The 20507-nt window shown below is 39.3% G+C and overlaps 1 protein-coding gene across 6 annotated transcripts in view; it reads right to left on the bottom strand.

Moving 5' to 3' along the window:
• Positions 1–20507, bottom strand: part of CCDC141 (coiled-coil domain containing 141) — a 229045-nt gene that overhangs the window by 18001 nt on the left and 190537 nt on the right. For 5 of the 6 annotated variants that reach the window (XM_047722306.1, XM_047722305.1, XM_047722307.1 and 2 more), the window contains 2 exons: positions 17765–17877; positions 13857–13973 (listed from right to left, as the gene is read on the bottom strand). In XM_047722306.1, coding sequence (XP_047578262.1) covers positions 13857–13973; positions 17765–17877 — 230 coding nt within the window. The remainder of the gene's footprint in view (positions 1–13856; positions 13974–17764; positions 17878–20507) is intronic. The other variant, XM_047722302.1, reaches the window with a different exon arrangement.

The following is a 20507-nucleotide window of genomic DNA, read 5'->3' on the forward strand; positions in this document are numbered from 1 at the left end:
AGCGACGGGAAGATAGACCGCGGGGGTAGGGGCCGGCTCCCGGAGAGCGGCGGAACAACGGAGCACAAAATCGGGACATTTAAAAGTCTGTTCCGCTGAGGGACATCGCTCCAGAGGCTTAACTGGGGTGAAGCCCAGGCGGGGTCAGTGCGGCCTCAGGTCCCACAGGGTCACAGAAGGATCGGGGGTGTCTGAGTGTCGCAGAGCTTACCGGTATTAGAACAGGGAAGCCGGCTACAGAGACAGAGCCGAGGAGTAAGCTCTAAACTCGGGGTTACCTTGAGCCGGTCGCAGGCTCAGTCAGCTCAGAGCGCGACCGGAGGCCAGGGTGACGGGAGTAATTGGGCGCTGTTCTCTGAGGGCACACTGAGGAGTGGGGCCCCGGGCTCTCGGCTCCTCTGGGCCGGAGACCGGGAGGCTGCCATCTTCATTCCCGTCTTCCAGAACTCTACTGACAGCGCTCAGGGAACAAAAGCTCCCGAAAGCAAACCCAGCAAACCCGAGCGGATTACTCAGCCCGGCCCCGGGTAAGGGTGGTGCAACTCCGCCTGGGGCAAAGACGCTTGAGAATCACTACAACAGGCCCCTCCCCCAGAAGATCAATGAGAAACCCAGCCAGGACCAAGTTCACCTACCAAGGAGTACAGTTTCATACCAAGGAGAGCGGTGGAATTCCAGAGGAGAAGAAAGCAAAGCATGGAACTCACGGCTTTCTCCCCATGATTCTTTAGCCTTGCAGTTAATTTAATTTTTTTTTCTTTTTCAATTTTTTTTTCTCTTCTTCTGCTAAATTTTTTTAACTTTTACCGTTTTCTTTTTTAACGTTTTTTAAATAGTTTATCTAATATATATATATTTTTTCCTCTTTTTATATTTTTTCTTTGTCGGCTTTCTTTTTTTAAATAGTTTCTTTTTTTTTTTTTTCTTTTTGAACCCCTTTTTATCCCCTTTCTCCCCCCTCACAGTTTGGGATCTCTTCTGATTTGGCTAAAGCATATTTTCCTGGGGTTGTTGCCACCCTTTTAGTATTTTACTTGCTCCTTCATAAACTCTTATCTGGACGAAATGACAAGGCGGAAAAATTCACAACAAAAAAAAAGAACAAGAGGCAGTACCAAAGGCTAGGGACCTAATCGATACAGACATTGGTAATATGTCAGATATAGAGTTCAGAATGACGATTCTCAAGGTTCTAGCCGGGCTTGAAAAAGGCATGGAAGATATTAAAGCAACCCTCTCGGGAGATATAAAAGCCCTTTCTGGAGAAATAAAAGAACTAAAATCTAACCAAGTTGAAATTAAAAAAGCTATTAATGAGGTGCAATCAAAAATGGAGGCTCTCACTGCTAGGATAAATGAGGCAGAAGAAAGAATTAGTGATGTAGAAGACCAAATGACACAGAATAAAGAAGCTGAGCAAAAGAGGGACAAACAGCTACTGGACCACGAGGGGAGAATTCGAGAGATAAGTGACACCATAAGACGAAACAACATTAGAATAATTGGGATTCCAGAAGAAGAGGAAACAGAGAGGGGAGCAGAAGGCATGTTGGAGAGAATTATTGGAGAGAATTTCCCCAATATGGCAAAGGGAACAAGCATCAAAATCCAGGAGGTTCAGAGAACCCCCCTCAAAATCAATAAGAATAGGTCCACACCCCGTCACCTAATAGTAAAATTTACAAGTTTTAGTGACAAAGAAAAGATCCTGAAAGCAGCCCGGGAAAAGAAGTCTGTAACGTACAATGGTAAAAATATTAGATTGGCAGCAGACTTATCCACAGAGACCTGGCAGACCAGAAAGAGCTGGCAAGATATATTCAGAGTACTAAATGAGAAAAACATGCAGCCAAGAATACTATATCCAGCTAGGCTATCATTGAAAATAGAAGGAGAGATTAAAAGCTTCCAGGACAAACAAAAACTGAAAGAATTTGCAAATACCAAACCAGCTCTACAGGAAATATTGAAAGGGGTCCTCTAAGCAAAGAGAGACCCTAAAAGAAGTAAATCAGAAAGAAACAGAGAAAATATACAATAACAGTCACCTTACAGGCAATACAATGGCACTAAATTCATATCTCTCAATACTTACCCTGAATGTTAATGGGCTAAATGCCCCAATCAAAAGACACAGGGTATCAGAATGGATAAAAAAACAAAACCCATCTATATGTTGCCTACAAGAAACTCATCTTAAACCCGAAGACATCTCCAGGCTTAAAGTGAGGGGATGGAAAAGAATTTACCATGCTAATGGACATCAGAAGAAAGCAGGAGTGGCAATCCTTATATCAGATCAATTAGATTTTAAGCCAAAGATTATAATAAGAGATGAGGAAGGACACTATATCATACTCAAAGGAACTGTCCAACAAGAAGATCTAACAATTTTAAATAATCTATGCCCCTAACGTGGGAGCAGCCAACTATATAAACCAATTAATAACAAAATCAAAGAAACACATCGACAATAATACAATAATAGTAGGGGATTTTTAACACTCCCCTCACTGAAATGGACAGATCATCCAAGCAAAAGATCAACAAGGAAATAAAGGCCTTAAATGACACACTGGACCAGATGGACATCACAGATATATTCAGAACATTTCATCCCAAAGCAACAGAATACACATTCTTCTCTAGTGCACATGGAACATTCTCCAGAATAGATCACATTTTTGGTCCTAAATCAAGTCTCAACCAGTATCAAAAGATTGGGATCATTCCCTGCATATTTTCAGACCACAATGCTCTAAAGCTAGAACTCAATCACAAGAGGAAATTTGCAAAGAACCCAAATACATGGAGACTAAACAGCATCCTTCTAAAGAATGAATGGGTCAACCAGGAAATTAAAGAAGAATTGAAAAAATTTATGGAAACAAATGATAATGAAAACACAATGGTTCAGAATCTGTGGGACACAACAAAGGCAGTCCTGAGAGGAAAATATATAGCAGTACAAGCCTTTCTCAAGAAACAAGAAAGGTCTCAGGTACACAACCTAACCCTACACCTAAAGGAGCTGGAGAAAGAACAAGAAAGAAACCCTAAACCCAGCAGGAGAAGAGAAATCATAAAGATCAGAGCAGAAATCAATGAAATAGAAACCAAAAAAACAATAGAACAAATCAACGAAACTAGGAGCTGGTTCTTTGAAAGAATTAATAAGATTGATAAACCCCTGGCCAGACTTATCAAAAAGAAAAGAGAAAGGACCCAAATAAATGAAATCATGAATGAAAGAGGAGAGATCACAACGAACACCAAAGAAATACAGACAATTATAAGAACATATTATGAGCAACTCTACGCCAACAAATTTGACAATCTGGAAGAAATGGATGCATTCCTAGAGACATATAAACTACCACAACTGAACCAGGAAGAAATGGAAAGCCTGAACAGACCCATAACCAATAAGGAGATTGAAACAGTCATCAAAAATCTCCAAACAAACAAAAGCCCAGGGCCAGATGGCTTCCCGGGGGAATTCTACCAAACATTTAAAGAACTAATTCCTATTCTCCTGAAACTGTTCCAAAAAATAGAAATAGAAGGAAAACTTCCAAACTAATTTTATGAGGCCAGCATCACCTTGATCCCAAAACCAGACAAGGATCCCATCAAAAAAGAGAACTACAGACCAATTTCCTTGATGAACACAGATGCAAAAATTCTCGCCAAAATACTAGCCAATAGGATTCAACAGTACATTAAAAGGATTATTCACCATGACCAAGTGGGATTTATTCCAGGGCTGCAAGGTTGGTTCAACATCCGCAAGTCAATCAGTGTGATACAACACATTAATAAAAGAAAGAACAAGAATCATATGATACTCTCCATAGATGCTGCAAAAGCATTTGACAAAGTACAGCATCCCTTCCTGATCAAAACTCTTCAAAGTGTAGGGATAGACGGCACATACCTCAATATTATCAAAGCCATCTATGAAAAACCCACCGCAAATATCATTCTCAATGGAGAAAAACTGAAAGCTTTTCCGCTAAGGTCAGGAACACGGCAGGGATGTCCGTTATCACCACTGCTATTCAACATAGTACTAGAAGTCCTAGCCTCAGCAATCAGACAACAAAAGGAAATTAAAGGCATCCAAATTGGCAAAGAAGAAGTCAAACTATCACTCTTTGCAGATGATATGATACTCTATGTGGAAAACCCAAAAGACTCCACTCCAAAACTGCTAGAACTTGTACAGGAATTCAGTAAAGTGTCAGGATATAAAATCAATGCACAGAAATCAGTTGCATTTCTCTACACCAACAACAAGACAGAAGAAAGAGAAATTAAGGAGTCCATCCCATTTACAATTGCACCCAAAACTATAAGATACCTAGGAATAAACCTAACCAAAGAGACTAAGAATCTATACACAGAAAACTATAAAGTACTCATGAAAGAAATTGAGGAAGACACAAAGAAATGGAAAAATGTTCCATGCTCCTGGATTGGAAGAATAAATATTGTGAAAATGTCTATGCTACCTAAAGCAATCTACACATTTAATGCAATTCCTATCAAAGTACCATCCATTTTTTTCAAAGAAATGGAACAAATAATCCTAAAATTTATATGGAACCAGAAAAGACCTCGAATAGCCAAAGGAATATTGAAAAAGAAAGCCAAAGTTGGTGGCATCACAATTCCGGACTTCAAGCTCTATTACAAAGCTGTCATCATCAAGACAGCATGGTACTGGCACAAAAACAGACACATCAATGGAACAGAATAGAGAGCCCAGAAATAGACCCTCAACTCTATGGTCAACTCATCTTCGACAAAGCAGGAAAGAATGTCCAATGGAAAAAAGACAGCCTCTTCAATAAATGGTGTTGGGAAAATTGGACAGCCACATGCAGAAAAATGAAATTGGATCATTTCCTTACACCACACATGAAAATAGACTCAAAATGGATGAAGGATCTCAATGTGAGAAAGGAATCCATCCAAATCCTTGAGGAGAACACAGGCAGCAACCTCTTCGACCTCAGCCGCAGCAACATCTTCCTAGGAACATCACCAAAGGCAAGGGAAGCAAGGGCAAAAATGAACTATTGGGATTTTATCAAGATCAAAAGCTTTTGCACAGCAAAGGAAACAGTGAACAAAACCAAAAGACAACTGACAGAATGGGAGAAGATATTTGCAAACGACATATCAGATAAAGGGCTAGTGTCCAAAATCTATAAAGAACTTAGCAAACTCAACACCCAAAGAACAAATAATCCAATCAAGAAATGGGCAGAAGACATGAACAGACATTTCTGCAAAGAAGACATCCAGATGGCCAACAGACACATGAAAAAGTGCTCCACATCCCTCGGCATCAGGGAAATACAAATCAAAACCACAATGAGATATCACCTCACACCAGTCAGAATGGCTAAAATTAACAAGTCAGGAAATGACAGATGCTGGCGAGGATGTGGAGAAAGGGGAACCCTCCTACGCTGTTGGTGGGAATGCAAGCTGGTGCAACCACTCTGGAAAACAGCATGGAGGTTCCTCAAAATGTTGAAAATAGAACTACCCTATGACCCAGCAATTGCACTGCTGGGTATTTACCCTAAAGATACAAACGTAGTGATCCGAAGGGGCACATGCACCCGAATGTTTATAGCAGCAATGTCTACAATAGCCAAACTATGGAAAGAACCTAGATGTCCATCAACAGATGAATGGATAAAGAAGATGTGGTATATATACACAATGGAATACTATGCAGCCATCAAAAGAAATGAAATCTTGCCATTTGCGACGATGTGGATGGAACTAGAGGGTATCATGCTTAGCGAAATAAGTCAATCAGAGAAAGACAACTATCATATGATCTCCCTGATATGAGGGAGAGGAGATGCAACATGGGGGGTTAAGGGGGTAGGAGAAGAATAAATGAAACAAGATGGGATTGGGAGAGAGACAAACCATAAGTGAGTCTTAATCTCACAAAACAAACTGAGGGTTGATGGGGGGAGGGGGTTGGGAGAGGGGGGTGGGGTTATGGACACTGGGTAGGGTATGTGCTATGGTGAGTGCTGTGAAGTGTGTAAACCTGGCGATTCGCAGACCTGTACCCCTGGGGATAAAAATATATGTTTATAAAAAATAAAATTAAAAAAAAATCCTTAATATCAAAAAGGTACTTCCATGAGGTTGGCATGGGAATCTGCAGTGTCATTACAAAGCAACTCATTTATATGTAGCAGTTCCTTGCTTTCCTTTGTTCTTGGGGAAAAAGTTTAGTATGTCTGAAATTCCGGAGAATGGGGCTGCCCGCCCAGTTCAGACATTTGTTTCTGGGATTTGTGGAAGGCAAAATATTTGATCTTTTTTAGTGTGAGTTTCCTCAACTGTAAAATGGTATTTGATCAGATGATTGTTATATCCCTTCTAGCACTTGAATTCTATAACCATAAATGTGGGCATTGTAAGCTTGCATCTTCTGCTGAATAGTTCTATGATTTTGAAGGAGTCTCTTTATATTCTGGGAGTTCATTTAACCCAAGGAATTTTCAGATGTTACTATGGATTTAACTACAGTGCTCACCTTGGAAGTAAAATACCATCACTAATCTGTTAACAGCATAATGGGCACTGCATTTACTGAATTGCCTAATGCCACCTGTTGCATTTGGGAGTTTGAAAAACGAGAAAACCTGTGATGAATATATTCTTGTAATAGTCTGGGGGAATTTTTCTCTTTTTTAAAAGTTTTTTTTTTTTTTTTTTAAGATTTTGTTTGTTTATTTGACAGAGAGATCACAAGTTTGGCAGAGAGAAGGCAGAGAGCCCGATGTGGGGCTCCATCCCAGGCCCTGGATCACGACCTGAGCTGAAGGCAGAGGCTTTAACCCACTGAGCCACCCAGGCGCCCCTCTTTTTTAAAAGTTTTTATTTAATTTCAGTTAGTTAACATACAGTGTTATCAGTTTATTATTTAGTATTAGTTTATTATTATTAAGCATTAGTTTCAGGTATAAAACATAGTGATAAAATTTAGTGATTCAACACCTCCTGGTGCCCATCACAAGTGCACTGGTTAATCCCCATCACCTGTTTCACCATTCCCCGCCCACTTACCCTCTGGTGACCATCAGTTTGTTCTCTACAGTTAAGAGTCTGTTTCTTGATTTGTCTCTTTCTCTCTCTCTTTTCTCCCCCTAGGTTCGTTTGTTGTGCTTCTTAAATTCCACATATGATTGAAATCATATGCTATTTGTCTTCCTCTGACTGATTTAGTTCAGTTAGCATAATTCTCTCGCTCCATCCTTGTTCTTGCAAATGGCAAGATTTGATTTTTTTCTATGGCTGAATAATATTCCATTATATAATATATATTATATTTACATATGTATACATATATACTGTATATACACGTATATGCATGTATATGTATGTATACATATTTTATATATACATACCACAGCTTCTTTGTCCATTCATCAGTCAATGGACACTTGAGCTATTTCTGTAATTTAGTTATTGTAGATAATGCTGCTATAAATATGAGGATGCATGTATCCCTTTGAATTAGTATTTTTTTATTCTTTGGGTAAATACCTAGTAGTGCAATTACTGGACTGGAGGGGTAGTTCTATTTTAAACTTTTTGAGGAATGTCCATACTGTTTTCCAGAGTGCCTACATCAGTTTGCATTTCCACCAACAGTGCAAGGGGTTTCTCTTTCTCTACATCTTTGCCAACACCTGTTGTTTCCTGTGTTGTTAATTTTGGCCATTCTGACCCGTATGAGGTAATCATCAGATCAGTGATGCTGCACATCTTTCCATGTGTCTGTTGATTATCTGTATGTCTTCTTTGGAAAAATGTCTATTCATGTCTTTTGCCCATTTCTTAACTGGATTATTTGTTTTTTGGGTGTTGAGTTTGATAAGTTCTTTTTATATTTCGGATATTAATCCTTTATCAAATATGTCATTTGTGATTATTTTCTCCCATTTGGTAGGGTGCCTGTTAGCTTTGCTGATTGTTTCCTTTGCTGCGCAGAAGCTTTTATCTTGATGAAGTCCCAACAGTTTATTTTTGCTTTTCCCCCCTTGGCTCAAGAGACATATCTAGAAAGAAGATGCTATGGCTGATGTCAAAAGAAGTTACTGCCTGTGTTCTCCTTAGGTTTTTTTATCCATTTTGAATTTATTTTTTTGTATGGTGTAAGAAAGTGGTTCAGTTTCACTCTTTTGTATGTTGCTGTCAAGTTTTCCCAACACCATTCGTTGGAGAGACTGTCTTTTTCCATTGGCTATTCTTTCCTGTTTTGTTAAAGATTAACTGACCATATAACTATGGGTTCATTTCTGGGTTTTCTATTCTGTTCTCTTGATCTATGTGTCCGTTTTTGTGCCAGTACTATGCTGTCTTGATGACTATAGCTTTGTGATAGAGCTTGAAGTCCGGCATTGTGATGCCCCCAGCTTTTCTTTTCTTTTTCAAGATTGCTTTGGTTACTTGGGTCTTTTGTGGTTCCATATAAATTTTAGGATTATTTGTTCTAGTTTTGTGAAAAATGTTTTTGGTATCTTGATATGGATTGCGTTAAATCTGTAGATTGCTTTGGGTAATATAGACTTTTTTTTTTTTTTAAGTAGGCTCCATGCCCAGTGTGGAGACCATTGCAGGGCTTGAACTCACAACCCTGAGATCAAGACCTGAGCTGAAATCAAGAGTTGGATGTTTAACTGACTGAGCCACCTAGGTGCCCTGGGCAGTATGGACATTTTAATATTTATTCTTCCAACTCATGATCATGAAATGTCTTCTATTTCTATGTGATATCTTTAATTTCTTTCATCAATATTTTATAGTTTCTAGAGTACAGGTCTTTCACCTTTTTGGTTAGGTTTATTCCTAGGTATATTATTGTATTTGGTGTAATTGTAAATGGGACTGATTCCTTAATTTCTTTTTCTGCTGTTCATTATTGGTGTATAGAAATGCAATAGATTTCTGTATTTGATTTTTTATCCTTCAACTTTACTAAATTTGTTTATGAGTTCTAACAGTTTTTTGGTAGAGTCCTTTGGGTTTTCTGTACAGTGTTTCATGTCATCTGCAAATAGTGAAAGTTTGATTTCTTCCCTGCCAATTTAGATGCCTTTTATTTCTTTTTGTTGTGTGACTACTGAGGCAACAACTTCCAGTACAACGTTAAATAATAGTGATGAGAGTAGACATCCCTGTCTTGTTCCTGACCATAGAGGGAAAGCTGAAAGTAATGGCCTAATTCATCTTGATGAAGTCCCAATAGTTTATTTTTGATTTTTTCCCCTTGCCTCAGGAGACATATCGAGAAAGAAGATGCTATGGCTGATGTCAAAGAGGTACTTCAGAGAGTGTCTCTGGTGTGTGCTACATGTGCTCTCCTATTGTATTTTGGCTGCTCTATCCTTCAGGCTACTCATCTGGAGAGGCTTTCTTGCATGCTGTGGGCAGTGTTTGGTCCCCTGCCTCTATGTAAGGAGTTTTACCTACATATGCTCTGATCTGCTTGTGAAATGAGATCGGACACCAGCTCCACCAGAACTGAGGCCCTGCAGAACACTCTGATTGGGAGACATAGTGTGGGCAGGAATTTGTATGGTGTTCAGGGGAGGAGCTGCTGTGTTAGGACTGAGGCAAGTTTGATTGAAAGGGGCAGTCCTGTGAGAGTATAGGGGTGTGGGGCTTGTTGTAAGCAAGTCAGGTAGCTAGTGTTGGCACTGTACTGCTTCTCATAGATGGATCTGTATTTATGTTGAGGGTTGGAGGAGGAAAATGGTATCACCCAGTTCCTTTGTTCCTGGAGAGGGATTTCTGTAAACACTGCCTCTCAGGGATGCACTCCACTCCAAGAAGAGTGAACAATCTCCTCACTGTGTGCCCCAGGATTCTTCAGATTGCTCTTCCCACACTGTCTGTCCCCAGGTTGTTTGCCTGCTTTCCCTCTAGGAGTAGGGCAGTGCCCTCTGGCTCTATCCCAGTCAAGCCTGATGATCTTTAACACTCTAGGCTTTAAGCCCTGCTGGTTGCAAGAACTCACAAAATTCAGCCCCTCTTGTTTTCCAAGCCAATGTCTTTGGGAAAATGTTCTCCTTGTGCATTCTCCTGTGTGCTCCTCTCTCACCCTTTGCATCCACAGCACCCTCCCCTCCATAGCACTGGTGATCTGTTTCTCCCCTAAACCACATCTTCATACTTTCTACCTTCTTTGATATGGCCTCTTCTCTCCCTTTAGTTGTAGAGTTTGTTCCATCAGTCTTCATGCTGTTTTCTGGGATATTTAGGATGATAGTTATCTAGTTGTGTTTGTGGCACAAGAGGAGCCTCGGGCCCTCCTACTCTGCTGCCATCTTCCTCTGACCAAACACTACTGGAATTGTTCTTTTTGAGTCCAATAACTTTCCAAAGAAGATAACACCATTTGGGGTATTGGAATTGGACACAATGATTCCCAGATAAGCTTTTATTTTACTTGGTATTTTTGTTATCTGTCCATATGGCTTTTTGGGAAATCATTACATCTGACACATAATATAAACGATAGAGATAATAAAATGGTAAATGTGATTGAGCTGTTTGAAGGGAAGATTACTGTCACCCTTTCATTTTGCTGTCTGTGCTAACTGCACCTGAATGTATATGTGAAATGTGAATATGATACATGTGAAATGTGAAATGTGAAATGATACAGCTTTTTATTGTTTTGGATGCAAATATAGTTTTAAAACTGCATTGTAGTGTTGAATACAGCTGGTGGAAACGTGCTTCTCGACCACGGAGCATGAAGGGTGGTGTCTGGATGGCGCAGCCTGAGGGAGCCTCCAAGGGACTAGGCTCTCCTCGGATTGTGCTGTTCGGACCACGAGGGGAGACCGTCTCCTAGCGGAGCCCTGACACAATCACCGAAGCCCACAATAGAAAATAGGAACCATTTACACAATGAACTGGAAGCGGGAAAATGAAGAGAACATGGTGGCTCAGCTGTGATGTTACAAAATAAGTAGATGAACAAAGTCTCCTTTCCTGGGCCTCCTGAGAAGACCTGGCAGAGAAACAGCAGGGTGCTGTGGCGTTGTCGGGGAGAGAGGCTGCCTTCAAGATTCCCCGTGAGAAACACGATGTGGGAACTGTGTCTCCCCGGGCTGAGCCCTTCGGACTCTTCATCTGCAGGACAAACTCTACGGAAATGGATCTGCTTCTCCCAAACCCTCCACAGTCTCAAGCCTTGGGAAGGGCACACCTCTGTTCAGAAACCCAGAAGAGAATTCTTCAAATTAGTGCTGCCCACGGTTGACCGTGAAACCAAAAGTTTGACTGGGAAACGGAGGTGAATTCTGCTACATAACTGGGAAGGAATTTCGCAAAAATAAAATTCCATTAAATGCACACACACAGGTGGGCTTGCGCAAGCACGTGCACGTGCGTACACACACACACACACAAGTGAGAGTTCTTGACAGCTATAATTGTGGGCCTTCACTTTTATACTAAATAACAAATGACCTTTCAACTTATATTAAAAAAATTGAGGGGCACCTGGGTGGCTCAGTGGGTTAAGCCTCTGCCTTCGGCTCAGGTCATGATCCCAGGGTCTTGGGATCGAGCCCCACATCAGGCTCTCTGCTCTGCAGGGAGCCTGCTTCCTCCTCTCTCTCTCTCTGCCTGCCTCTCTGCCTATTTGTGATCTCTGTCTGTCAAATAAATAAATAAATCTTAAAAAAAAAATTGATTTCACAGTGAAAATAAACCTTGCTTTTTTATTTAAAGGAATCTTTTTCTTTATTTTTTTCTAAGAAAAATAAATAAAAACAAGAAAATCCATATTTACTAAGTATAAATGAGTAAATGTTTGCTTTGGTAATAATGAGTTGCACTTCAATTTTTAGTAAATGGGTGTGGTTGACAGTGTAGACAATGTACAAAATTTAAAAAATAAGTTGAATTTAGTATCTCTTAGAAACCTAGTTAAGAAGGGGCATCTGGGTGGCTGTCAGTTAAGTGTCTGCCTTCAGCTTAGGTCATGATTCCAGGGTCCTGGGATCAAACCTCATATAGGGCTTCCTGCTCAGTGGGGAGACTGCTACTCCCTCTCCCTCTGCCAGTCCCCTCTGCTCATGCTCCCTCTGTCTCACTTGCACTCTCTCAAATAAATAAATAAAATCTTTTTTAAAAAAGTTACCTAGTTAAGAAAATGTGATGCATTGAATGTTATTCTTTTTTTTTTTTTAAAGATTTTATTTATTTATTTTGACAGAGAGAGATCACAAGTAGACAGAGAGGCAGGCAGAGAGAGAGAGAGAGAGGGAAGCAGGCTCCCTGCTGAGCAGAGAGCCCGATGCGGGCCTTGATCCCAGGACCCTGAGATCATGACCTGAGCCGAAGGCAGCGGCTTAACCCACTGAGCCACCCAGGCGCCCTGAATGTTATTCTTTACTATTTCAATGAGATGATCTCAATCAAGGGTGCTTTTGTTCTCCAGGGAACATCTGGCAATGTCTACGAACATTGGTTATGACAACTGGGTGAGGAGTGGGAGTGCCACTGGCATCTAGTTGATAGAGGCCTGGAATGTTGTTAAATATCCTATAATGCACAGGACAGCTCTCCACAACAAAGAATTCTCTGGGCCAAAATATCAATAGTACTGAGATTGAGAAATCCCAGAGACCAATCACAGTAACCAAAGGCCATCTGATATAAGACCAAGACTCAACAGAGTGATCAAGGTTTGGCAGCTTTCCTGTGCTTCAGAGTAGAATCAGGGTTTAAATGCTTCAAGACCATCTCACACACAAAAAAAGCCAGTTTGTATAATGATACTTGCTGCCTGGAGATTATATAATTGCAATAGATCTTGACATAGATTTAACCTGTGGAAAAGATTATAGAAGGTTATATAGAAGATCTAAAATTGTACTGACTTGAAGGAAAGATAAATCATTCTCCCTGAGATAACAACAAGTGGGGAGATATTTATTTTAAATTCTCATGTCACAAGAAGAATACTTTATTAATTTGGGGGCAGTTGAGAATAATGTTGACTCTGTTTGTTCCTTCAGTTCCTTGGGAGAAAGAGAAACACTAGAAACAAATTTGGCAAAGCAAAAAGATAGGAGCTAATTATAGTCCAGCAGCTATAAATCGAGAAAGAGCAACTTATATTGAAAATCTATAATGATATGATTTAAATAATGCGTTTGAAATTATGAAACATTTGCATTTTGTGAATATTTGCAGTTTTTGCTACATATTTAATTTATCTGTAATATATAGATTTTAAAGTAATTTAAATATTTTAAGTACTTTAGTATTTATATATCAGTTGGATCCTATGTTTTAGTATATTACCTGGAAATATCAACTTAGAGATAGATTCAGTGGAATAAGACACAAGCTAATTTCATGTATTAAGATTTTCCAGTGGATAGTGTGAAACAACAGAACCATAGCTTGGTGGTATAATAGAGAGAAGTCAAATTTGAAGTTGGGATTGACTGTAAAAGGAAAATGGGAAAGGCAACTAAAGGTGGGAGAAATAGTAGTAGTTTGGAGTGACAGTATGGTGACTGAAGGGCTATCCCAATACCACTGTGCAATGCTGTGGTCCCACTGTTAAACAGAAGATGCTCAGAGGAAAATAGCATAAATGGAAGAAGAACAACTAAGTAAAGTGTAGAAGGGAAGTACAGGATAAGGACATTCACATTGCATGTGCATTGAAAGATTTGATTCAGATAGAAAAGAAGGCTTTAATTCACTTTTTTTTTCAATGAATAAGGACTCTAACCTCAAAACAGAATGAATAACTGAGATTACATAATTTTCTTTACCTTATTCCTTTCTTCACTGAATAGTGTCCGTGTATTACTCGCTGGTTCTTTTAGCAGGTCGATGAAGTCATCATGGAGGTCTTCCAAATTCACATTTGTCTTTAAAATGTCCCCCTGCTGTACAAAGCAATGGTTAGTGGAGCCTGGGCCAGGAAAGTTGGAAGTACAGCGCTACAAAATAACCCCTAGGAAGAAAACATAGGCCGCTTGGAACCTTTCCGCAAATGTATTCCACAAGAGACTGAAGACTCTCATGTTGTGATTTACAAAATTATCTTGTCAAGCTCACAGCTCCCCATTCACCTCACTGCTTTGATAAAATTCATTGCCAGTAAAAATTGGTTGTTCAAAGGCCCAGCCAGAACGAAGTCATTATTGCAGTAGGATGCACCTACAGGAGCATTCTCTAGAGAAAGGAATCATTGCGCATGGCCATCTAACCATTAGGAGCACTTTGGGGTGAAGTGCTGAGGAAGAAATGTCTGAAGATTTTGGTGGAGAACAAAGAAGAAGTCCAGAGAATATGCATAAGCAAATGTTTGGGAGACTTGTGAAGAGAGGAAGAAAATATCACTGAGTATGGTAAAGAAAAAAAGTTGAGAACAAAGGATGTTTCCTGTGGGTGATGATATTACGCTCCTTTAGTTCATGGAGCTATTTTAGTCGAGGAAGTACAGGCACTTGCAAGCTGCTGGGGAGCCCCTGTGAGGGCTGAAAAGACTCTGTAAAGATGAAAGGAGCCTCAGGTACACCAAATTTAGGATGATGGATTTTACCACACCAGAACATTCTCTATTCCACCTGGAACATGTCATTAGATGGGCCTTAAAGAAATAGCACACTCCTCAAAGTGCATGTGCTATAGGGACTCAGAGAATTAGGGGGAAGATTCAGATTTTAGTCTAACTCTAAAATGTAAACTGGTTGGTATTAGTAGATAAGTCAACTCTGCTTTAGTACACATGTGATATCTAATCTCAAAATGGCAGTGGTTGTTGAAAGAATGCTAGATTTTGAATTGTATTTAATTATAGAGTTCACCACTACTGATGGTGAGGCCCCAGGCAAAGCACTTTTACCTTCTTTGAACTCTACCTCTAAGACAAGGAAAATGGGGCCCCTGGCTGGCTCATTAACCTGGGTGGTTAAGCATCCGATCTTGGTTTCAGCTCAGGCCATGATCTCAGGGATGTGAGATGGAGCCCTGCATAGGAGGCTGCTTGTGCTTCTCTCCCTACCCCTTCTGCCTCTGCTCATGTGCTCTTTCTCTCTCCCTCTCCTTGAATGAATGAATGAATGAATAAATAAATAAATAAATAAATAAATAAAATAGGAAAACAACATTTGCCTTACCACCATCATAAGGGTATTTGGAAATCACTGAAGTAATATATATATGAAAAGCCTTAGTATATCCCAAATTGTTATACAAATAGAAAGGATTATTATCGTTATTTCAGCTTTGATAGGGATTTCTGGGCCTACTTTTAATAACACCTACAAAATGCCCATAGCACCAACCTTAAAAACATAAAAACTAGACATTTATGCTCTCATGCAAATATCTGTAAAGTGTTAATAAGCATTCTTTGACAAGCTTTTGTTCAGGGTCTAACTTGTAAGAGCCTTGTTGATACCCATAAGTCTTGCCAGAGAGGCCCTTCCTCATTTTTTATATCTACCCAAATCAAACCTTTTTGAGCTATTGAAGGATTCTTCTTCTCTGTACCAGTCCTTTGAGTTTTTACTACAAATGCCAAAACTCTTTCTAGAAAACCTGCCTTAGGCAAAGCACAGTGTTAAATGTTGTGTGGGACCCTAAACTGAACAGAACCATAGGGTTTTCTCAGGTGTAATCAAATAGATGGGTTGGGGTAGTTACATGTGATGATTATAGTAGGAAAGAATACAAGTGTTCTGGGGGATCAGAGAGGAAGGGACAAAAGACTTGCAAAAGCCTAACAAAGGAGTTGAAAAAGAGGCAACATTTGGGTTTGGCTTTGAGAGATAGTAAAATGTAAATAAACAGAGAGAGAGAAGGTCATGTACATGAAGGTTTAGAAGCAGAAAACTCGGGAATATGGGATGGTCCGCCACTGAGACAGGGACCTATGGTGAATATAGAAGCACACTACTTTGGAAAGACACTCAGCCGCAGAACATTGGAAGGCCTTGAATTTCAACTTTATTTGGTAAGCAATGAAGAATTTATAGTGGAGTACTTTGAGTATAAAAACGATACTAGCAGCTGTATTTAGGAAGGGTAATCTAGCTAGAGGGTATAATTAGGAGGCTCCTGACTAGTGCAAAAGAGAAACCAGGTGATGGGTTGAAAATGAGAAAAAGAGGGTGCAATCCTAACTAAGGTGTGTAAAAAGAATGGGGGATGAGGAAGTGGGCAGAGGGAGTGGCAAGAGCTTTCAGAAAGAATGGCCATGAAGGGATAAGAGAGTAAATTTTGTTAAGTGGACCTCACTTGAAGATGTACAACAGAAATGGGAGGGCTGTTCTAGATAATAGAGAAGAAAGAGTCAGCAAAGCTGTGCTTTTCAAGCTGTGTATTGGAAGTCGGGAAAAGAAACAGATCCTCAGAGGGTTGGATGAAGGTGGAGAAGAAATGATCATTGTTTAAAAAGATAATATGCATATGGCATATTCGTACATTACTGGTGACATTAAAATTGTAAAATGTTTGTGGAATGTAATTTAACATATGTATATTAGAAACATTAACAACTTCATGCTCATTTACCCAAATCTGCTCTGGAGAATTTATGTGTAGGAAACAATACAAGAGAAAAAAAAATCTTTATGTGAGAAGATGTTCATTGCAGTGTTATATAAAATGGTAAAAAAGTTTAAGATTTAGTTTCTTAAGGAAAAAAGATAATTTGTTTGATCACCCACTCAATTAAAAGCTTAGCAAACTATTTTGAATGGACTGAGTACTCAAATTTATGACATGGAAATTCATACAGAAAAAATGGTTGCTAGAAATATAATTCTACTCTGAACTATGAGAGCACCCTTATGTCTCGATATCAACAATGATCATTATAATTATAAATGTTTTCACATTTCAATTCTCAGGGTTACTCTGTGATTAGGTTTCCCTATTCACTCCACTGTACAGATCAAGAAACTGAGACACAAAGAGATGAGGTAATTCACCCCAAATCACAAGTCCAATAACTTGGAGGACTGGTATTCCTAGGCAGCTGTGTTTTACTCTAAAGCCTGTTCTTAATTACCTCATTATTCTCTCCATCTTAAATAACCAGTTCTTTCAGCCAGTCACTAAAACAGTACTAATGAAGCTAGTTTTCACAAAATACAGACAAAAGAATATATGCATTTCTCTCTTTTAACTGAATTTGCCTAGACATTAGATATCAACATATTTCCTCTCTAGTCTTTATTCCATCAACTTTTTATTTCATGAAGGATGCTAATGATTAGTTTAATACTTCTATGAAGCTAAATGTTCAATGAATATAACACCTGAGGATTTAATTTTATTTTCTCTGGGGCCACAATTTGAAAGGGGGGGAAAAAAGCCCTTCCATTTATTATTTGGGAATGAAAACATAAGGCTACTTAATACAGACTTTACTTTTATTTTAATGGCACACATTTATCCTTTAGGATGTGATCCATGAAAATGTAAATGAGACACCTTAATTGTGTTTAGCCCTCCTTCCCTGCAATATTTTTCTCTGCAGTGATGGAAAAGAAACAGAATTAATTATCAGAAACACCCAGATAATTATGTTAGAAAGCTGTGAAACAAATGTGCACATTATGTCCCTTGAGAATTTCTATTAGAACATCTTTGCACTAGAAGACACTTATCAACACATTTTTATTTATATCACTTGAAAATACATATTCTGGGAAGAAGAAATTACCTTCAGCTTTTCTTCAAGCTCTGTGAGAGAGACACATAATTCAGTGATAGATTCAAGAACCTCTTTGTGTTTTGCCATTATTTTCTCAGCATATTTCTGCCCTTCTTCAAAACCTGGGGAGAAGGGGGACAAAAAAAACTCTTTTTGAAATCAAATCCTTAGCAGGAAAAAAAAAAAAAATCCCAGGCATCAATTCACCTCCCCAGTGTCTGGTATAAAGGCTGATAGATAGTAAGTGCTTAATAAATACTGTTGAATAGAAAGATAAATGAGGGGCGCCTGGGTGGCTCAGTGGGTTAAGCCTCTGCTTTCAGCTCAGGTCATGATCTGAGGGTCCTGGGATCGAGCCCCGCAACTGCCTCTCTGCTCAGCAGGGAGCCTGCTTCCCCTCCTCTCTCTCTCTGCCTGCCTCTCTGCCTACTTGTGAACTCTCTGTCAAATAAATAAATATTTAAAAAATAATAATAAATAAATGAATGAAGACATTTTTTGAAAAAACAGGTACCCCAGAAAAATGATTATATTTGCTGTACCTTGTCACTTTTATGTATCCTAAATCATGTTGCTATGCTAATATTCTTAAAGCACCACTCTAATCATTGTTTCCTGTTCAGAACATGGTCAATTCTTCATTTATGCATTCAAAAACAGTTTCAAGGTGCTTCTGACGAATATTTGTCACCGTAGATCTCTCACATACTTAGTCCCTGGTCAAAGTGCGCCTCTTCTCCACAGCAAGTAGTCTCTCCTCCACCAGGAATGCCCTTCCCCCGGACTCCCTGCTGTCTACTTCAGATACCAGTATCTTTGTGAGATGTTCTTAATCCACCTCACGTAGATTTTCTCTTTACTGGAATAATAATAAAAATAGCTACCACACAGTGAATGCTTATTATTTGACTATAGCTAAGTACTTTATATGCATTAATGCATTTTTCCTTGGATTTTCTAGGCCCTATTGCATTTACAAATGAGGAAATTGAGGCCAAGAGAGCCTCCTCAGGCTGCCCAGACAGTAATGCAGAAGCAGGGATTTGAAACCAGGATTGCAGACTCCAGGGTTTAGACTAAGCCGTATTTCACAACGTTACGGGCTGCATTGTGTCTCCTCCAGAACTTGCTATGTTGAAGCCTCAGTCCCCAGTATCTCAGAATGTTACCACAATTAGAGATAAGCTCTCTACAGAGGTGATTCAACTAAAATGAGGCCATGAGGTTGGGGCCCTAATCCAGTGCGAGTGGATCCCACCAGTGTAAGATGAGGGAGGGACACCAAGACAAGCAAGTGCACGAGGGATGCCCATGTGAAAGGGCAGCAGGAAGGCAGCCCTGCCAGTCTGGGAGAGAAGCCTCAGGCAACACCAACCCTGTCAGCATCGTGATCTTGTGATCTTGGACTTCAGCTTCCAGAACTGTGAGGAAATGAATTTCTCTTGTTTCAGCTGCCCAGTCTATAGTATTTCTTGATGTTAACTCTAGCAAACCAATATACATGCCTTTCTGGCTACATTTACTGTAACATGACTTCTAGGTCTAGGCTGTGGATTCCTGAATGAAGGAACTAAGTTTTATTTATCTTTTTATCAATTATACCTCCTCATACATAATAAGTACTCAAAAAAATTTTTTGAGATAAATTTATTTGCTTTACAATTCTGGGTCCAATGATGTTTGGGTGGCCTGTAAGAGTTAAAATAATATTCCTAAAGCTTTTTACTTATTGTGAATTTTTAAAAATTACATAGCTTCTCTACTGAGCAGATGAAGATTCACATTTATTTATTTGTTCAAGTATTCAGTCAATGATTCATTTATTCATCATATATTTGTTAAGCACTTAGTATGTATCATGAAGAAGTAAACTAACAGGTAAAATCCCTTCTCTCAACGGAGTTTGCATTCTGGTGTAAAAGCCGGACAATAGACAAATAACTATACAATCTGTCAGTTGGTATAAGGGCCAGGAACACAGATAAAGCAGGACGCAGGATATGCATGAATGGAGGGGAATTAAACTAGTGTTGGGTCTCTGTGAGTACTTAATAGGATCCTGAAATTGAATACGAACTCAAATACAGTGACAAAACATGCTTCCCTTGCCCTCAAGGAGCTTATGGTCAATAGAGAAGACAGATGAACAGATGAATAATTTTACTACAGTGTGGAAAGTACAAAAATAGAGGGAACCATGTACAATGCTGTGGAAGCAGGGCGTTCACAACATTTTAAGGCACTTACACAGTAACTATGGTAAGAATGAGATATCACATTCGTTTCCATTAATTTTTTAATCCATAGTTTATTATTTTTATGTTTCTACCTTTTCCTTTTGGAAAAGTACTAACAATACATTCTTAATAATTTAATATTGGGTAGTACAGTATATATGTTTCTACACATTTTTATGGCTATCCATGGATAGCATTTCATGTTGCGTGAGAAAATATCCACCTGGCAGTAATGTGGGCAGCCAGCTGAAACATTCTGTACCACCCATTGTTATCTTCTTTCTAAGCTAGATTTGCCTGGCCACTGGGAACTACCCTTGGTCAATAGGAACAATATCAGGGGATTCATGAAACTTATTCCTCAGCACCCCCAAGGGCTATCATCACCCAGAGGGTTTCTGAAATGAGGGCCTCCTTTAGATAGAAAGACTCTTGAGACTGACAACTGTATTCTCTTTCCTGTCATGGAGAAGAGAAAAGCAGAACCAGTGAGATGATAATTGGAGTTCTCCTGT

This window comes from Lutra lutra, chromosome 3, assembly GCF_902655055.1.
Source record: "Lutra lutra chromosome 3, mLutLut1.2, whole genome shotgun sequence".
NCBI classification, from domain to species: Eukaryota; Metazoa; Chordata; class Mammalia; order Carnivora; family Mustelidae; genus Lutra; species Lutra lutra.